The sequence below is a fragment of the Pristiophorus japonicus genome, chromosome X, assembly GCF_044704955.1.
Source record: "Pristiophorus japonicus isolate sPriJap1 chromosome X, sPriJap1.hap1, whole genome shotgun sequence".
Taxonomy (NCBI): Eukaryota; Metazoa; Chordata; class Chondrichthyes; family Pristiophoridae; genus Pristiophorus; species Pristiophorus japonicus.
The window spans coordinates 20,105,257-20,124,507 of NC_092010.1; the positions used below are offsets into that span (position 1 = coordinate 20,105,257).

The following is a 19,251-nucleotide window of genomic DNA, read 5'->3' on the forward strand; positions in this document are numbered from 1 at the left end:
CACCCTCCCATAGCTATTCTCCTAGTATCAGCCCACAAATGACCACATTTATTGAATTCAATTTCACAACTTGCCCTGGTGGGATTGGAACTCTCGGGTTCCGGGTTGCTAGTTCAGTACCATAACTAGGTTAACTTACCGCTTTAATGAATGCCACACTGACACAATGGAGGGTAGCGGGTCATTCTTGGATTGGGGGTCAAGACCTGCTGGGGCAAAGGGAATTTAACCCTAGTTAGACCTGACCCCAGAGTACTTGGTCAGGTATAGCATGGGTTAAATTCCCTTTGCCTCAGCAGCGTGTCGTGACCCCAAAGAGTGACCTGTACTGGGATAAATGGTCCACTTCTAAGCACCAATATCTCACCTTAAGCAGCAATACAAAAAAAAAAAATCACCCAAAAGTGCGTGCTGCAGCAACATTCAAATAATCTGGAAAGGAATTTTTTTTGGGGACCAAATGAAGCAGATCTCTGTGTTTCGGTTCTTTAAACACAAGCAAGTGATTTCGGGACTGAAGTATAAAAATTTCTAGGATGCAAAAGCCTGTAAACTTACCCTCACTTCAGCCTCTCTTGGCTTTTCATTAAGGTCACACTTGGATCCGTTCACGTAACTCTGACTGTGGTATCGTTTCAATTTATGTTGCTTTGAAGCCTGAGAATAAAAAGTGATTCTTTAAAAAAAAAAGTACATAAACTTAAGCTTTCAAAATTGCAAATTAAAAAAATGCAATCAATTATAAAGTACAAATAATCAATGTATGGTTATATCAGTGATAAAAATCTGGATGACAATGGAAGTGAACTGCATGGGATATAATTAGTCTTCCACCCCTTTTTACTGTGTACAATTCAATGGCAGCAGGTGACCTGGCTTAAGTGATCATTTTCCACGTCTCAGCAGGTTATTCAACCCCAGGGGAGAGGTGGAAGCACACTGCAGCCAAGTCTGATGCCACCCTCGCCCAACATCCATACAGGCACATTTCAGGCAGTAGTGGCTGAATGGTGATCAGGATTATGAACATAAGAAATAGGAGCAGTAGGCCATTTGGCCCCTCGAGCCTGTTCTGCCATTCAATAAGATCATGGCGGAACTGATCATGGACTCAGCTCCACTTCCCTGTCCGCTCCCCAAAACCCTTGACTCCCTTATCGCTCAAAAATCTGTCTATCTCCGCCTTAAATATATTCAATGACCCTGTCTTTCTGGGGTAGAGAATTGCAAAGACTCACAACCCGAAGAAATTGCTCCTCATCTCAGTTTTAAATGTGTTCTGAAGCTATGCCTCCTCGTTCTAGATTCCCCACAAGGGGAAACATCCTCTCTACATCTACCCTGTCAAGCCCTTTCAGAATCGTATACACTTCAGCAAGAGCACCTCTCATTCTTCTAAACTCCAAAAAATGTAGTCCCAACCTGCTCAACCTATCACTCTGAACACTGGGCGATTTACTCTTACCCCAACTCAAAAGGCTAATTGTAACACTTCTACCTCCATCCTGACTGGGATCAGACAACTCGATGTATAGACCAAAGTCTGAACCTGGGACTCTCCATCTGTATGGCTCAACCACTTGCGACCTTAACTAGCTGAGCCAACAAGGGTGCGACAAAAGTGGAACAATGGTACAGCTCTTCCAACAGATGAGCAAACAGGTGGCTGTGCAGTTACTTTTACAGCTATGACTACACAATTTGAAAGAGAGTTGCAGGCTGGAAAACAGGAAATAAAGTATCAAAGGTTTCAGACATATTCTTACAGCTTTGGTATCAAATATCCTGCATGCATTTAAAAAAGAAGCAATTGCATTTCTAAAGTTAGCTGATTACAATGTTGATATCTGAACAAAAGCACCTACTGCCTATTTGGTGAGAGAAGGCAACTCTCTGGGAGAGGAGCTTCGCATTTGACTCGGGGCATTTAAAAAAAAAGAAAATGCAAAATTGATATTGAACATTCACTTTTCACATCCACAAAACAGCAATAAAGTTAAAAGCTGCTTAAGCATTAAATGCTGCAATTTGGCACTTCCCTGTGATCTTACCTTGCTGTCCCATGGCCTTGCAGTGCTCCAAAGAGCAAAACAAAAATATATGGCTTCTACTTATTAAAAGGCAAGGAAGCTGGAGAGATATTTGCGCACAATCCAGTATTGCAGTAATTAAGATGGAGAACCATTATGTGAAAGAACGAACTTGCATTTATATAGCGCCATTCATGACCTCAGGACATCCCACAGCCATGAAGTACTTTTGAAGTGCAGTTACTGTTGTAACAAAGAAATGCAGCAGCCAATTTGCGCACAGCAAGGTCCCACAAACAGCAATGAGAAATGACAAGATAATCTGTTTTACTGATATTGGTTGAGGGATAAAAATTGACCAGGACACTGGGGAGAACTCCCCTGCTCTTCTTCGATTAGCATCATGGGATCTTTTATGTCCACCCGAAGGGGCACATGGGGCCTCGGTTTAATGTCTCATCTGAAAGACAATGCAGCACTGAAGTGTCAGCCTGGATTGTGCTCAAGCCTAGAGTGGGGCTTGGACCGATGACCTTCTGACTCAGAGGCGAGAGCGCTACCCATTGAGGCACAGCTGACGCATATCATTAAATGTCAAGACCAACATTTAAAACGTTCAGAGTGCTGAAATATAACTTGAAAACAAAGAGTCAAAATAAAACAAGAGTTAGCCAGTCGTGACCTGTGCAAGATTAACAGCCAAAGCAAATTGGCTAGGGGGGAGTCTGAATAACAGCATTTATTTAAAGCTTTGATCTACTGGGACCTGCAACAGAATGACAGCAGACCAGCCTACCTATGATGTGAATTCATCCTTACCTTTGCAGTTTCATTGTTCCAGTCAAATTCAGATTCATAAAACCCAAGATACATCACATCTCCTTTAACTTCAGAATCTGAACACAACAGAAAGATTACAGCTAAAATGCAAACTCCGTCTTGAAAGTAGAGTTAAAAATGTAAGAACTGTGTGCAGTTAGACAAACACTGCATTTATATTACAGAGCTGGCAATGCAGGCAGCTCCAATTCAGTCAGCAGCGCATTAATATAAAGCGACACAGTCCGGGGGTGACTCCTGCAGCATGGAGACCACTGTACAGAGATAGTTCCTTTGTCACTTGTTTGCATCCAGCGCTTTGCCTCCAATCACCATTTTGTTCTTGCCTTCAAGCTCTCAACTCACCTGTTGAGGTCAGTGTTGCAGTCTTTACATTGCTGGCCTAGACAGACCTTTTCCCCCCCGACATTAGGGAAGATTTCTGGCCAGAAATCTAGTCACGAGCACATCGTGAGCAACACTGCAGGTGCAGTGATTTGTCTCATTGCTCGTGCTCTGAATTGCGTCCCATCAAGTAAACTGCAAACCAGCAGTCTTGATGTAATGCAGAAGTTTTTGCAGACCACCACAAATTGCATTTGAACATTTCACTTTGAACACTCGTACGCATAGCAGCAAAGCAGCAGACATACAGGCACATGAAAAGGCAAATCATTTTTTTTTTAAAAACACACTTTAATCACAATTATTTCCTGCATTATAATGTAGGAAGCTTCTAGTGGGAACATCTCCATAGGATTCGAGCAACATTTAGCAGTCAGCTGGGGAACAGGTTATGCACCTACCCTCTCAACTGCAAACGGTGTGTAGCTTTTGGAGGGAGAGTGTGGGGGGAGAAATAACTTGATATCCATGCACAGGTAATGAGATTCAAGACTCTGTACTCGGAGTCGCACACAACCAAGTGCTGGGACTGTACTGGTACATAGTCAGACCAATTAGTAGAACACATTTTTGTATATAACCCAACTTTGCAGCTATAGAAGGCATTTTGAATCTCATTTCTGTTGGCAGTGCATACATGTTAAGTCCTCAGAGCGTGCAATACTTTGGTGACAAAAATGAGGTGCATGTGTCGAGTTTTGACTTGGTGGCTATTTCTTTAAATCCAGTCACAATCAACGTTCCCTCCAAGCTGCGTGGACACGCAGCCCGGGACCGATTTTTCAAATGTGAAATTACGTGCATGCGCAAAACTTTGAAGGGGCCGTGCATCCAAAAAAGAATTCGGGGGAAACATTGGTCACAATGCCCAAGAACTTTACAACAGATTCCTTGATACAAGAAAGCAGGTATAGTCAAGTTAAAGGTTGGAAAGAGAAATAATGGCAACTTAAACACTGCAGTAGGATTGGTTCAGTTTATACGAGCGACCGCTTTTATTTAAATTTTGAATATCCTATCTATTTTTTAAGTCCCAGTAATTCTTTTCTGGGATATACAAAGAGAGAATGTCAGAATCTAGGGAACCGTTTTTAAAATCACAGTAGAAACCCATCTCCTGAAAGCTTCAAGGAGGATGGGGGACAGGGGTAGACAGAAAGAGAACTGGGTTGAAGTTCCAAGAAACTGTCTGGATTTATATGGGCCCACACAGTGGTAAGAAATTTGAGGAAAAGCAGGAGAGAGAGTGATAAAAGATAGAAGCCAAAATAATCTAGAGAAAGGTGACAGAAGATCCAAAAAAGTATAACTTTCATAAACACAAGCACCTGCATTTACCTTCTGCGTGATACTGTTTGATATCCTGGCCGTAGCAAAACTCGTATGTCCACCAGTCTTTGGTCTGTAAGGAAATAAAGCAAAAGTTGCACCAATGAAACATACAGACTGGACACTGAACAGCAAGTACATGCATTTATATAGCACCTATAATACAGTAAAAAGTCCCAAGGCACTTCACAGGAGTGTCATCAAACAAAATTGAACAGCGAGCCACATAAGGAGATATTAGGGCAGATGACCAAAAGCTTGAACAAGCAGTAGGTTTTAAGGAGTGTCAGGAGGTTGTTGGGCTGGAGGAGGTTAGAGAGATAGGGAGGGGCGAGAAATACACTGTAGTGATATACCCTGTAGTAATACACACAGTAATACACACAGTAATACACTGAACAGTAATGCAACCTGCAGCAAAACACTCCAGAGTCCCAGTAACCAAGCCAGTCACCCAAAAACCCTATAATATTCAGCAATGTGTGTGAAAAAGGAGGAAGATCTGATATTTCTTCCAGCAGAAAAGACGTTTTTGTTTGCTTTTGCTTCTGGCTCGTTGTTCCTTTTACTCACCAATTCTACAGTCGGAAGATTGCTGGGCAGGGGTAAGAGCAATCATTTTAAGGCACAGTTTATTAACTAGTCACAGCCTGCTTGCAGATGCTCATATATTGTGCTCCATCCTCAACTTTCTACATGCAAGACTGTTGTGTCAATTTTAAGCAACATGACCAAATCAAAGGACTAGTATGGAAATAGATTGATTCGGTGTTAGCGAAGCACCACATTATTCCGAGCTCCACTCTCCCCAAAAGATTAACATCGAGATTGGGTCCTCGTTTCCACTTCTGCCACCATTTGCCTCACCTCAATGCCCCACAATGGTGATCGGCCATTTTAAATGCCGTCTTTGGAAGTTATTCAGAAGAAAAAGCAGGTTGCAGTGCACCAGTGTTATGGGAAGGGCTACTGGCTGGGGAGTCTAGAACTAGGGGTCACAGTCTCAGAATAAGGGGTCAGCCATTTAGGACTGAGATCAGGATAAATTTCTTCACTCAGAGGGTGGTGAATCTTTGGACTTCTCTACCCCCGGAGGGCTGTGGAAGCTCAGTCGTTGAGTATGTTCAAGACAGAGGTCGATAAATTTTTGGCTATTAAGGGAATCAAGGGATATGGGGATAGTGCAGGAAGGTGGAGTTGAGGTAGAAGATCAGCCATGATCTCATCGAATGGCAGAGCAGGCTCGAGGGGCCAAATGGCCTGCTTCTGCTCCTAAGAACATAAGAAATAGGAGCAGGAGTAGGCCATCTGGCCCCTCGAGCCTGCTCCGCCATTTAAGATGATCATGACTGCTTTGATCATGGACTAAGCTCCACTTCCCTGCCCACCCTCCATAACCCTTTATTCCCATGTCGCTCAAAAATCTGTGTATCTCCACCTTAAATATATTCAATGACCCAGCCTCCACAGCTTTCTGGGGCTGAGAATTCCATTGATTTACAATCCCAAGAAATGCCTCCTCATCTCAGTTTTAAATGGGCGTCCCCTTATTCTGAGACTATGTCCCCGAGTTGTAGTTTCCCCTATGAGTGGAAACTCCACCTTGTCGAACCCCCTCATTATCTTATCTGTTTCGATAAGATCACCTCTCATTCCTATTTCTCATGTACTAATTATACACTTTGAACAACCTTAAAAGGACAGTTCCAGTATTCTAGGCCCCCAAGCCCAGTGAGTAATTCCACCATGTGCTGTGGCATTGAGCCCAACAGACACCAAGGATCTCACATTCAACTCCTGGCCTAGTCAGTTAGTCGATCTCAGCCAAAATGGCAAGGGGAGCACCCTTGAGCAAAGGAAGGGGAGAAAAAAAATACAAGACAGCAAGGATTTCCACGCCTGGTCACTATCCTAGGATTAAGCACATGTAGACATTGGGCAAGGACAGGATCAGGCCAAATTACTGACCAAACTCATGAGAAATGGCCTACTGGATGAGCTAACAGAGGTAACAATAAATGCACCAGGGGGAAGGAAATAAGGGCAAGGGTTTGGCAGTGGAGAAGGCATTGTTCCAAACATCAATTAAAAATGCTAAATACACATGATGATATTACAGTATTAAACATTATTCTCCTTTTAATTCTATTTCTTTTGGGGGAGGGGAAAGACATGAATGAGGGGAGAGGAAATTAAAAAAAAATATAAAGTACAGGTTTGAAAGAACTCCACAAATATTTACTCAAAGCTACAGCCATTTAACACCATTCCTCAAAAATAACCTGGCCTCACCTTTACAAGACAAGGTGCTGCATGCATTGGCTTCAACAGCTCAGAGATCTCCAGCCCGGAGTAGGATTGTCCTTCATCTTCAGTGTCTTGCTGAAATTTCATGGCTTGAGCCGGCAATCTGCACTCGTACATCTGCTTATATTTTGAAGAAACTATTACAACATCATCTGATTTAGTCTGTAAAAGAACAAGAATACGACATAAGACAGCAGTTGCAATTGTATCAGTAACTGAGAGTACATACTGCCATAGATAATCAAGCAGTTCTTTCACCCCAAGGCCTGGGATCTAATTCAGCTCAGAATGATGGAGCAAAGAATTCCTTCATAACCATAATGAAGTAACATTTAGGCATACAACTCTGACTATCATTCAACAAAAACTATAGCCTCAGACCAGATGGCTCGTGTGGGAAATGGAAATGACACACAAACAGTAAAGGGCTAATTTCAGAGGTTGAAGGACATTATAGGACATCCGATTTGATGAATTTCAATCTGCTTGAACAGGCAAAGAAATGACAAGATTTCCTCGAGGGTTGTCCCGATCGGCCGCTGTAATTCCCAGCGTTAATGTGTATACAGTTTAGAATTAAATTGTATGCACTATATTGTATACAAGAGTTATACAATTATAGAAAGTATTTCACATCAAGAAAAGTGCATTTAAATGCTCGAGTGCTGTGTGGTCTCGTCTCAGAGATCTGTAGTTTACTTTCATTGAAAATTATAAACTAATGTCAACCAGTTTTGTATATAGTCACATACTGTGGATTTCTTTTTAATTTTCCACAACAGTAATTAAAAAAAAGGAAAAGAAACACTTAAGCCCAGTAGCAGACCAAATGTGATGTCATTCGTCAAAGGTTTCAGGATGTCAGGAACCACTCATTTTTCTCAAGTAGGCACTGAATCTTAAACGTTCGGTTCTATAGGTACCAGCTCCCCTCCAGTATCTCACCCAAGTGTCCATTCTAGATGATGCCAGTCAGTGAGCTACTCAACTCCAAGGAGCATTAGCCTCACCGAACCCAGTCTTCGCCAATGTACAGGCAGACATTGAAACGAGTTTCTAGACAATGATCTGGAGTGGGAACTCTGGACCAATCTTTCTCTTCGCTCACTGTAGGGAGAGCGCGAGGACAATTATATAGTGCACCCATCGCTGCCTTAGCAAATATCAGCTAATTCAGCACTAACCAGGGGTTGGACCAGGACCCTTTCAGGTCGATACAGCTCCATACCATGCTAGACAATCCATTCACTCAAATGAACCATCAGAGGTGCCTTTACACCGATTTTATTTTCAAATTATTCAATTCCACCATGCACACCATACGGAGTACAATAAAGCAAGTCTCTGGCAATGAATAATGTCAAGTGACCCAATGTTTGCACTTCCAATTGACTACTTTAAACACCAACTTTAAAAACAGCCAATCATTCAGTTAAAACTATTTGATACAATATTCCCCATTTCGAAGAAACTCAAATAATACCAATTCAGTTGTACCAGCAACACACCAACAGCCTTCATTATACCAGATTGTTCCCACATCTGAATCAACGTGTGTGGAAAGTCTGATATAAATGCCCCGATGCACTGCTGGTTTTTCTTACAATGGTACCAATATTCTTCAGGTAAGGGAACCAGCCATCTCTACCTGGTCTGGCCCATACACGACTCTAGTCCCACACTACAGGATTCACTCTTAATGCCCCCTGCAGTGGCCTTTAGTCTGAAGTGGTGATCTTCCACTCGTGATGTGCTCATTTACAAACCGATAAAGAAAGACTTGCATTTCTATAGCGTCTTTCAGGACCTCAGGACGTCCCAAAGCGCTTTACAACCAATGAAGTACTTTTTGAAGTGTAGTCACTGTTGTAATGTGGGAAACACAGTAGCCAATTTGCGCTCAGCAAGCTCCCACATACAGAAAAGTGATAATGACCAGACAATGTTTTAGTGATTAGGTGAGGGATAAATATTGGCCAGGACAGTGGGAAGAATTCCCCTGCTCTTCTTCCAATAGTGCTGTGGGATCGTTTACGTCCACCTGAGGGAAAAGACGGGGCCTCGGTTTAATGTCTCATCCGAAAGATGGCACCTCCGACAGTGCGACACTCCCTCAGTACTGCACTGGGAGTGTCAGCCTCGATTTTGTGCTCAAGTCCCTGGAGAGGGGCTTGAACCCACAACCTTCTGACTCAGAGACGAGAGTGCTACCCACTGAGCCACGGCTAACAATACATACTTCCCTACATATTGCAATTACATTCTCTTCAATAAGGACAAAATGTAAGCCAGGCCAACTCTTCTGGAGAAGAGGCTTGTAGTTTGTTTCCATGGCGGGCAGAAATCTAAATATGTTGAATTCAACCGCTGCTATGTGTGGAGCTGCTGGCGTTCACTTCAATAAATCTTTTCTATTCCGAAACAGGAACAGATACTGCACCAGTCCTCAAGTACAAAGCACAAAAGTATACACCTGGTGGCTCCAGAGTTCTTTGCCCAGTTCAGCGTGCCTCTCTACTTGGTACAGAGCGGAGGTCATTAACCTGCAGAGCGCATCTCTACCCAGCAGGAATGTAGGGTTAGACATTCCTCTGATCAAACAAAAAAAATGGCGAAAAGATTTCTTCATTCTCCAAGATGACCAAACTGCTCATCGAATTGCAGGGCGGGCAATTTCAGAGAATGCAATTTTGTTTGCGAGAATGGAAAGAGGAAGTTCATCAGGACACCTGCAATAATGATTCTTTTAACACTTCTCAAATAGCCAACCAATGGGCTTAAATGGAAAGTTCCATTGCTCCAGATGAGCAATCTCTGGTGAAAATGGCTGAGTAACAAGTGAGAAAAAAAAACAATTTAATGAAGTCCTTCCAGCACATTTTAGGTAGGAGAAAGGACAGCACCCCCCCCCCCCCCCCCCCACCACCAAATAGGCAAAGGCAGCACCAAGTGCAAGAAAAGGTAACTGCAAGGGCAAACAGTGTCTTGACGATTCAGATGGCTGCACAAATTACACAAGATTAGCACATCATAGCAGCACAGGACATACATGAACATGAAGGAACGTTGTACAGGAACATACAAAAAACAGACAACAATGTTAGTGTAGGAGTAGCGAGTAAGGTATTAAAAGTGAAAATAGCAGGGGTTTCAAGTTAAATTACAGTAAGCCATGATTGCTGTGAACATCCAGTATGGCTGCATCGAGGTACACATATTTGCATGTCCAAGTCAGCATGGATTTATGAAAGGGAAATCATGCTTGACAAATCTTCTGGAATTTTTTGAGGATGTAACTAGTAGAGTGGACAAGGGAGAACCAGTGGATGTGGTGTATTTGGACTTTCAAAAGGCTTTTGACAAGGTCCCACACAAGAGATTGGTGTGCAAAATCAAAGCACATGGTATTGGGGGTAATGTACTGACGTGGATAGAGAACTGGTTGGCAGACAGGAAGCAGAGAGTCGGGATAAACGGGTCCTTTTCAGAATGGCAGGCAGTGACTAGTGGAGTGCCGCAAGGCTCAGTGCTGGGACCCCAGCTCTTTACAATATCCATCAATGATTTAGATGAAGGAATTGAGTGTAATATCTCCAAGTTTGCAGATGACACTAAACTGGGTGGCGGTGTGAACTGTGAGGAGGACGCTAGGAGGCTGCAGGGTGACTTGAACAGGTTAGGTGAGTGGGCAAATGCATGGCAGATGCAGTATAATGTGAATAAATGTGAGGTTATCCACTTTGGTGGCAAAAACGCAAAGACAGAATATTGTCTGAATGGCGGCAGATTAGGAAAAGGGGAGGGAGGTGCAACGAGACCTGGGTGTCATGGTTCATCAGTCATTGAAAGTTGGCATGCAGGTACAGCAGGCGATGAAGGCAGCAAATGGTATGTTGGCCTACATAGCTAGGGGATTTGAGCATCGGAGCAGGGAGGTCTTACTGCAGTTGTACAGGGCCTTGGTGAGGCCTCACCTGGAATATGGTGTTCAGTTTTGGTCTCCTAATCTGAGGAAGGACGTTCTTGCTATTGAGGGAGTGCAGCAAAGGTTCACCAGACTGATTCCCGGGATGGCAGGACTGACATATGAGGAGAGACTGGATCAACCTGGGCCTGTATTCACTGGAGTTTAGAAGAATGAGAGGGGATCTCATAGAAACATATCAAATTCTGACAGGACTGGACAGGTTAGATGTAGGAAGAATGTTCCCGATGTTGGGGAAGTCCAGAACCAGGGGTCACAGTCTAAGGATAAGGGGTAGGCCATTTAAGACTGAGATGAGGAGAAACTTCTTCACTCAGAGTTGTTAGCCTGTGGAATTCCCTGCCGCAGAGAGTTGTTGATGCCAGTTCGTTAGATATATTCAAAAGGGAGTTAGATATGGCCCTAAAGGGATCAAGGGGTACGGAGAGAAAGCAGGAAAGGTGTACTGAGGTGAATGATCAGCCATGATCTTATTGAATGGTAGTGCAGGCTCGAAGGGCCGAATGGCCTATTCCTGCACCTATTTTCTATGTTTCTATAATAGAAAGATATGCTGAAAGGCTGAGATGAGGTAGATGGAATGGGGAAGGCTTGCGTGGAGTATTAGCACCAGCACACGCTAGTTGGACCGAATGACCTGTTTCTGTGCTGTATATTCTATATAATTCTACTGGCATGATGGCAGGGCTGTGGATCAAGGTAACTGATCCCCAACATGCAGCAGAGTGGTGAGTAAACACATTCCTCACAGCACCGAGTACTTGACCTCGACTATGTCACTGTAGGAGGTGCCACGTGGAAGCCAGGTGCTTCACACAGAAGAATAGTCACCAGGTACTTGCCAGGTCAGGTATATGGGCTGGCTGCTCATCCACCCTCCATGCAATTGAAGAAAGATTCATCGATCCCAAGAAGACCAACTTGAAAACAAGACATTTGCACAAAGAAAAACCCTTAGGCTACAGGAAAGGAAAACTTGGCACAAGGGATGCGAGCATGCAACTGCTCCAGTGAATCATTGATACCAGTCGTGACTTGTATGCGCCAAATGGCATTCCGGCACTTTGCTACATAACAAAGAATCAATAGAAGGGAAAGTGGGGACCGCATAAATCTCATTAGCATATGTAATTTCCTCCAAATTTACAATATGTACAGCACAGAAACAGGCCATTCGGCCCAACAGGTCCGTACCTGTGTTTATGTTCCACACGAGCCTCCTCCCACCCCTCCATCCCATCCCATTAGCGTATCCTTCTATTTCTTTCTCCCTCATGTGTTTATCTACCTTCCCCTCAACAGATCTATGCTATTCGCCTCAACTAGTCCATGTGGTAAGCGAGTTCCACATTCTAACCACTATTTGGATAAAGCAGTTTCTCCTGAATTCCAGATTGCATTTATTAAAGACTACCTTGTATTTCTGGCCTCCCCACAATCGGAAACATCTTCCCCACATCTACCCTCTCAAACCGCTTCATAATATTAACAACCTCTATCAGGTCATCCTCAGCCTTCTCTTTTCTAGAGGAATAAGCACCAATCTCAAATGCACAGGTACAGTATGATTGGAAGTAATCCACACACTCGATCCAACAAAACTATACATTTTTTTGCAAGTGCAAAGCCAGTAATTCAATCCTGTGTGGTGATGCTTGTTGCATCATTTGAACCAACGGCCACATGAATTTTTGCTCCTTCGTCAACATTCATCACATTTTTGCCTTGCAAATGATCCGGTCACACTAATGTTCATACACAGAACAGTCAACAGTCCTAGAACTGAACAGCTGAAAAGCGGTCTTATTTGTGGTTTCTGTTGTTTGCATAAACCGGTGTGTGGGGATTAATTTTGGTTCGTCAAAAGAGGAACAAGACCGATTGTGGTGCTGGTGCCACCCACTTTCAAGCAGGGACCAGACTGTCTGGCCAAGGTGACAAATAAGAGCCAAACGCAGAGTCAGCTATGGCAGGCCAAGAAACCGAAATGTTAAAGTAACACCATTTATTTTGGAATACAACTTGCAAAGTATTTGGTTCCACTCTCATACTTCGAGGATATTTTGAAATCACGCCGGACAGCGAATGCTTTGTGAAGTTATAGCTCTTCAAAGCTTTCCACTCGACACGTGGACAATTTGCAGTTCCCCAAAATCAAGCTCTTACACCCCTGCGTCCCAGGTGTGCGCTAACAAGCCACACCACACAGTAGCATGGTGCAGGTACGCACCCCACGATTCACAGGATGGCTAATTGTCTTTCTTGTTTGCAATCAGCAGACTTGCATTTCTATAGCATCTTTCATGACCGCCGGATGTCTCAAAGCACTTTACAGCTAAATGAAGTACTTTTGGAGTGTAGTCACTGTAGGAAGTTACTGAATGAAGGTGTGTGGGCCCGTGGTGGAGGTTTAGAAAGAAGAAGTGGGAAATCCAGATGACAGTCAGCACTTGCCCAGCTCTCCTGGTAGCTAGCTCCAGGTTGGCATTGGTGGAGACCAACAAACTTGCACTTCTATAGCACCTTCCACAACCTCAGGATGTCCCAAAGTGCTTCACAGCCAATGGAGGTACTTTTGAAGAGCAATTGTTGTAATGTAGGCAAATGCAGCAGCCAATCTGCACACAGCAAATTAATGGATTACCAGTTAAAAGCAGGTCTCCAAACACCCACAGAATAAGTGTGCCTGGAATAGGAGGAACACACATCTGTGGCTCTTTTCTTTGCTTCTCCCCTTTCAGTCTGCTGCTTTCCCAGCCATTAGGACATGTACCTGCCTTTATAGTTACCGCCAAGAGGACAGCAAAATAAGTAGAGTCTTAATTCAAAGTTATTTAATTCAAATGATCTGAATTTGAACTGAGGCACTAAGTTGCTACTTTTCTGCCACCTTTACATTGCTTAATTCAATTATTGGACACTTTCAATCTTTTTAGCACAAAAAACAACTTTGAGTGATCGGCATATTACTGAAACCTTCTTGCTCAGCATCAGATTTTTCTTTTGCAGTCATGAGCTCAAGTGGGCAAGTTCAATATCACAAACTGACAAACAGCAACAACTAGAAATGTAGGTGTTGAAGTGTGACAGAAAAACACTTGTGATACTAGGTAGTGGAACAAGTTCCAAAAAACAGTCGTGTTTCGGGATTTTTGACCATACCACGAGAGGAGGACCTTGGTGTAATTTGTTAAAAATACTGCTATTCGTGGTAGCCATGGTAGCATTGAGCCTATAATCTAGGCCAACACTTAACAGTGGAGTACTGAAGGAATGCTACACTGCTGGAGGTGCCATCTTTAGGATGAAACATTAAAACGAGGCTCTGTCTGCCCTCTTGGATGGATGCAAAGATTCCATGGCACTATTCAAGCAGGGCAGGGGAGTACTGTGTCCTGGCCAATATTTAGCCCTCAACCAACATCACAAACAGATTACCTGCTTGTTTGTTCGTTCCATTGTCGTTTGTGGGAGCTTGCTGTACAGATTGACTGCCACATTTCCTACATTACAACAGGGACTATATTTTGAAAGTACTTCATTGGTTGTGAACATCGTGGAGCAGATGAAGGTGCGATATAAATGCAAGCTCTTTCTATTAAGTTCAATGAAGCGGTTAAGAGGTTAAATTCAAGATATTAAATAAACAGTTGCTGGCCAGAGGGGATTGCTTTTGATTGGAATATGAAAAGCAGAGAATGATTTAGTCTTCCAGGATGTGAAGACCTTAACAAGTGGCAGCAGTAAAACAATTATTAAAAACTAGACAAACTGCTTCCACTTAGCAGCAGATATTTCTTTGTGGAGGGTTCCTTGCTGCTACTATGCTGGAGAATGCCACCACACGTACAATCTCGCTGGAAAAGAATGGAATAACCGATTTCTCAGTTAAAACAAGACCTCCCACCTTGGGCGTTTTATACATTGGTCTGTATGAAGTTTGAGATCTGAAATCAAGGTTGAAAGGCTAGTGTTAGGAGAGTTGACGTTCCCAGACTTTATGCAAAAGTATGTAATGCCCTTGAGGAACAGCCAAAAGATACACAGGAATTTGTATGGGAGTGTTAATCCTTTAAACAGGATTCAGAGTTGATATCCATTCACTTAAGTTTGCCAGCAAGTCTACCTCTGGATATTGATCTCAGGAAGAAAGCTTGTGCTATGTAGCAGAGCATCTCCTAGTTAGGGTGAATGAATGCCTTCCTTGGCTAGCAGCTGTTCTGTTCCAGTTTGCCTTGCTATATGTCAGTTTGGCCTCCGCGCAGAGGAATTGTCAATATGTCCTTTGCGGTTTATAAATACGACAACTGTTCTGTGAAAAGAGCACTGAAGGACAATTCAAATGGCTATTCACGAAGATAAAAACCACAACTCACCATTCGCATGTTACTGAGGAGAGGGGGTTCACTGCAAAATATTTATTCAAAAACTGCCTCAACATTTTTTTTGAAAGTGTAAAACACAATGGCAGGTTAAAGACATCAATGTAGATATCTTCCTTTATAGAATTTAGGATCACATGACAATTCAGTACTGCCTGTTTAAGATGCAACCTCACTTTCCAACAGTAATGTATTAAAGTAATCAACTGTAACCCTCATCAATGCCTTTGTTACCTCTGGACTAGACTATTCCAATGCTCTCCTGGATGGCCTCCCCCTTGCACCCTCCACGTGGGCTCATCGAAAACTCTGCTGCCCGTAGCCTAGGTGATGAGCGCCTGCAAGCTCTACTATTAAGGGCAGCACAGCTGACCTGATCATATCCACACTGAATGTCTACAAATGCAGACTTTCCAGCAAGGGTGACTGATAGAAATCAAGAGTGAGGACCTTGGCTGATTTTCCCCCTCCCTCACCCAGGGGCAGCGAGAGCCACTGTAACATTGACTGAGATCAGTTGACGGATCACAGACTGGGACATCAAACTTGCGACCTTCTGTCCTGTGTTGTTTAGTAATACACTGGACAGCACGCTTGCTCATTCGGTCATTGGAGGAACTGTGCAATACTCAAATCGATTTAAATGTTGCCGTCAGTACATCCAGTACAGTATGGGACGAAGTTCAAAAACCTCTCCAAACACAACCTCATAATTGTACTGCTGGGTGTTTTTCAATGGATCTCAAGTGGAGACAGTACAGAGATATCACACACACACTTCTATACTTTACTGAAATCCTGTAGCATGCATTTTTATAAATGGAACCACTTGTTTCTACTTCAGTTATTAACAGATATTAAAAAAAGTCTATGGACCAGCTTTTCCTCTTTAAATGGAGCTTAGCACACGATTCCTTTAAAAACTGGGGCTGTTTTTAAGTGTTTTGTATGCACAGTTAAAACAGTTCCCAAACATACATTTTTATCTGCCTGCCACATCATTCTGGGAGGAAAGCAGTTTGTTCACGGTCACATTCATCCCCCAAAAATACCAGGGGAGAAAAGAAAAAGTGTTCAAAGAGAGATATCCCAATGACATTTGTGGCAGTCCAAAAGCAGCCCCTCAGATACTTAATCATCACCTAAATACAGCCTGCGTCTGCGCACATTCTGAGGCTGAACTCCATTACTGAGGCGTATGAAAGCATGGGCCTTACGCTAAAGATCCGTAAGACAAAGGTCCTCCCACCAGCCTATCCTCACTGCATAACACTGCCCCTGCCTCCCCCTCAGTCATCCAGATCCATGGCGTGGCCCTGGACAACGTAGACCATTTCCCATACTTCGGGAGCCTCTTAACAAGAGCAGACACTGACGACGAGATTCAACACCGCCTCCAGTGCGCCAGTGCAGCCTTCGGCCGCCTGAGGAAAAGTGTGTTTGAAGACCAGGTCCTCAAAACTGCCACCAAGCTCATGGTCTACAGGGCTGTAGTAATACCTGCCCCCCCTGTGTGGCTCAGAGACAGTAGACACCTCAAGTCGCTGGAGAAATACCACCAACGATGTCTCTGCAAGATCCTGCAAATCCCCTAGGAGGACAGACGCACCAATTTTAGCATCCTCGACCAGGCCACCTAAGAACTCATTTTAAGAGTGGAAGCAAGTCTTCCTCGATTCCGAGGGACTGCCTACGAGATACTTAACCAACTGAGCTACTTTTGGGTCACTGTACCGCTTTTTAATTCTATTCAAGGACTAGAATCAACATCCATAGAATCAACAACTTGCATTTATATAGCGCCTTTAACATAGTAAAACATCCTAAGGCATTTCACAGGAGCGATTATGAAACAAAATTTGACACTGAGCCACATAAGGAGATATTAGGGCAGATGATCAAAAGTTTGGTCAAAGAGGTAGGTTTTAAGGAGGAAAGAGGTAGCGAGGCAGAGCGGTTTCGGGAGGGAGTTCCGGAGGCACCCTAGGCAACAGAAGGCACGGCCACCAATGGTGGGGGAAAGAAAGTGGGGATGCTCAAGAGGCCAGAATCTGAGGAGCGGAGAGATCTCAGAGGGCTGTAGGAGATGAGAGAGATAGGCAGGGGCAAGTCTCAATGATTAACGCACACCGCCAGTATTCTCGATCAGGCCAACATCCCCAGCATCGAAGCACAGACCACACTATCAGCACCGCTGGGCAGGCCACATCGTCTGCATGCCCGACACGAGACTCCCAAAGCAAGCGCTCAACTCTGAACCCCTATACGATAAGCGAGCCCCAGGTGGGCAGAGGAAACGTTTGAAGGACACCCTCAAAGCCTCCTTGATAAAGTGCAACATCCCCACCGGCACCTGGGAATCCCTGGCCCAAGACCGCCTTAAGTGGATGAAGTGCATCCGAGAGGGCGCTGAGCACCTCAAGTCTCGTCACCGAGAGCATGCAGAAACCAAGCGCAGACAGCGGAATGTGCGTGCGGCAAACCAGTCCCACCCACCCCTTCCCTCAACGACTATCTGTCCCACCTGTGACAGGGACTGTGGTTCTATTGGACTGTTCAGTCACCTGAGAACTCACTTTTAGAGTGGAAGCAAGTCTTCCTCGACTTTGAGGGACTACCTATGATGGATATGGGGCGAGTGCCATGGAGGAATTTGAAAACAAGGATGTTGGTCTCCACTCATTTTAGTACCATCAAACTATAGAGAAACCTGGATGAAGTGATCTTTTCCACCTGTTGAGACCTCCCCTCAGTAGGTCACGAGGAGAATTCTTCTCAACTGAAACAAATTGCCTGCAGTGTTTACCTACAAAACAGCAGCTGACCTTCAAAATGAATTCATTAGCTGTGAACCCAAGGGTGTGATAATGCACAGTGCAATAACAATTTCTTTCTAACCAAATTGATCTTGACAAATAGGTATGACAGCCATTGCTGAATTTCATTGAAATCACACAATGAATTGAGCCATCTCCAAACCATTAACCTACAGCACACAAATCACATTTTCTTTTGGCCGACTTTTGTACTTGAGATGAGGATTCAGTGCTTGGAACTAAACTTGAGTGCGTCTAATTTATCAAGCACAGGGTGGACAGAAGATGAATCTTCCACTGGACTGCTCCAGAAGTGCTTCAACCCTAAACTCCAAGGAATGCTGCTTATGGCCAGTTCCACAACAGCCACCTTATACCTATTCAGGATTAAGCTTCCAAATTACTACCAACTGGTTTGAGAAAACATGATAAACTGCCAAAAATATTCAAGTATTAGCAACAAATCCTCAAGACAAAGACAGGAGCACATATAGAATGTTAAACTTGGGATTAACAGCTACTGCCTTGATAAGTGGTAAAATATACCAGAATCTGATCTCTGGCTGCCAAAATCTCCATTCAAATAACTTGCAAGCTTCTGGGATGGAATTGGCCTTTGGAGAAAATCAGCAGCCAGTTTTACACTGCGCCCGATTGTCAATGAATTCTACTGATTTCAATGGAAGAGAAGATCGGGCGCAGTGTAAAGCTGGCTGCTGATTCGCTATCACTTTGACTGAATACCAATTCCATCCCCGTTGTGTTCAACTAGACTGAACACACCATTTACTGAAGTGAAGAATTTCTGATTACCCACATGCATTCAATATGATTAATCGTGAATCCTGTACTTTAAATATTAAATTACAGTCCGGTGCTGGGAACTAAGGGCCCAAGTTTCCACATGATTTGCGCCTGATTTTTAGGAGCAACTGGTGGAGAACGGACTATCTTAGAAATCGCAATTCTCCACATTTTTTTTTTCTGCAGTTCTAGTCAGGTAGAACAGTTCTACTTTGGAACAGAATTTTTTCTTCAAAAGGGGGCGTGTCCGGCCACTGACGCCTGATTTCAAAGTTTCCACAGTGAAAACGTACTCCAAACTAAAGTAGAATGGAGCAAGTGAAGATTTTTGTAGAACTGAAAAAACCTGTTCTACACATAAAAAAAATCAGGCG

General features: G+C 43.6%; 1 protein-coding gene across 3 annotated transcripts in view; it reads right to left on the minus strand.

The window, feature by feature from the left end:
- os9 (OS9 endoplasmic reticulum lectin) overlaps positions 1–19,251 on the minus strand; it is a 73,853-nt gene that overhangs the window by 44,994 nt on the left and 9,608 nt on the right. For all 3 annotated transcript variants that reach the window (XM_070869443.1, XM_070869444.1, XM_070869442.1), the window contains exons 2-5: positions 6,876–7,052; positions 4,593–4,656; positions 2,850–2,926; positions 559–657 (exon numbers count right to left, since the gene is read on the minus strand). In XM_070869443.1, coding sequence (XP_070725544.1) covers positions 559–657; positions 2,850–2,926; positions 4,593–4,656; positions 6,876–7,052 — 417 coding nt within the window. The remainder of the gene's footprint in view (positions 1–558; positions 658–2,849; positions 2,927–4,592; positions 4,657–6,875; positions 7,053–19,251) is intronic.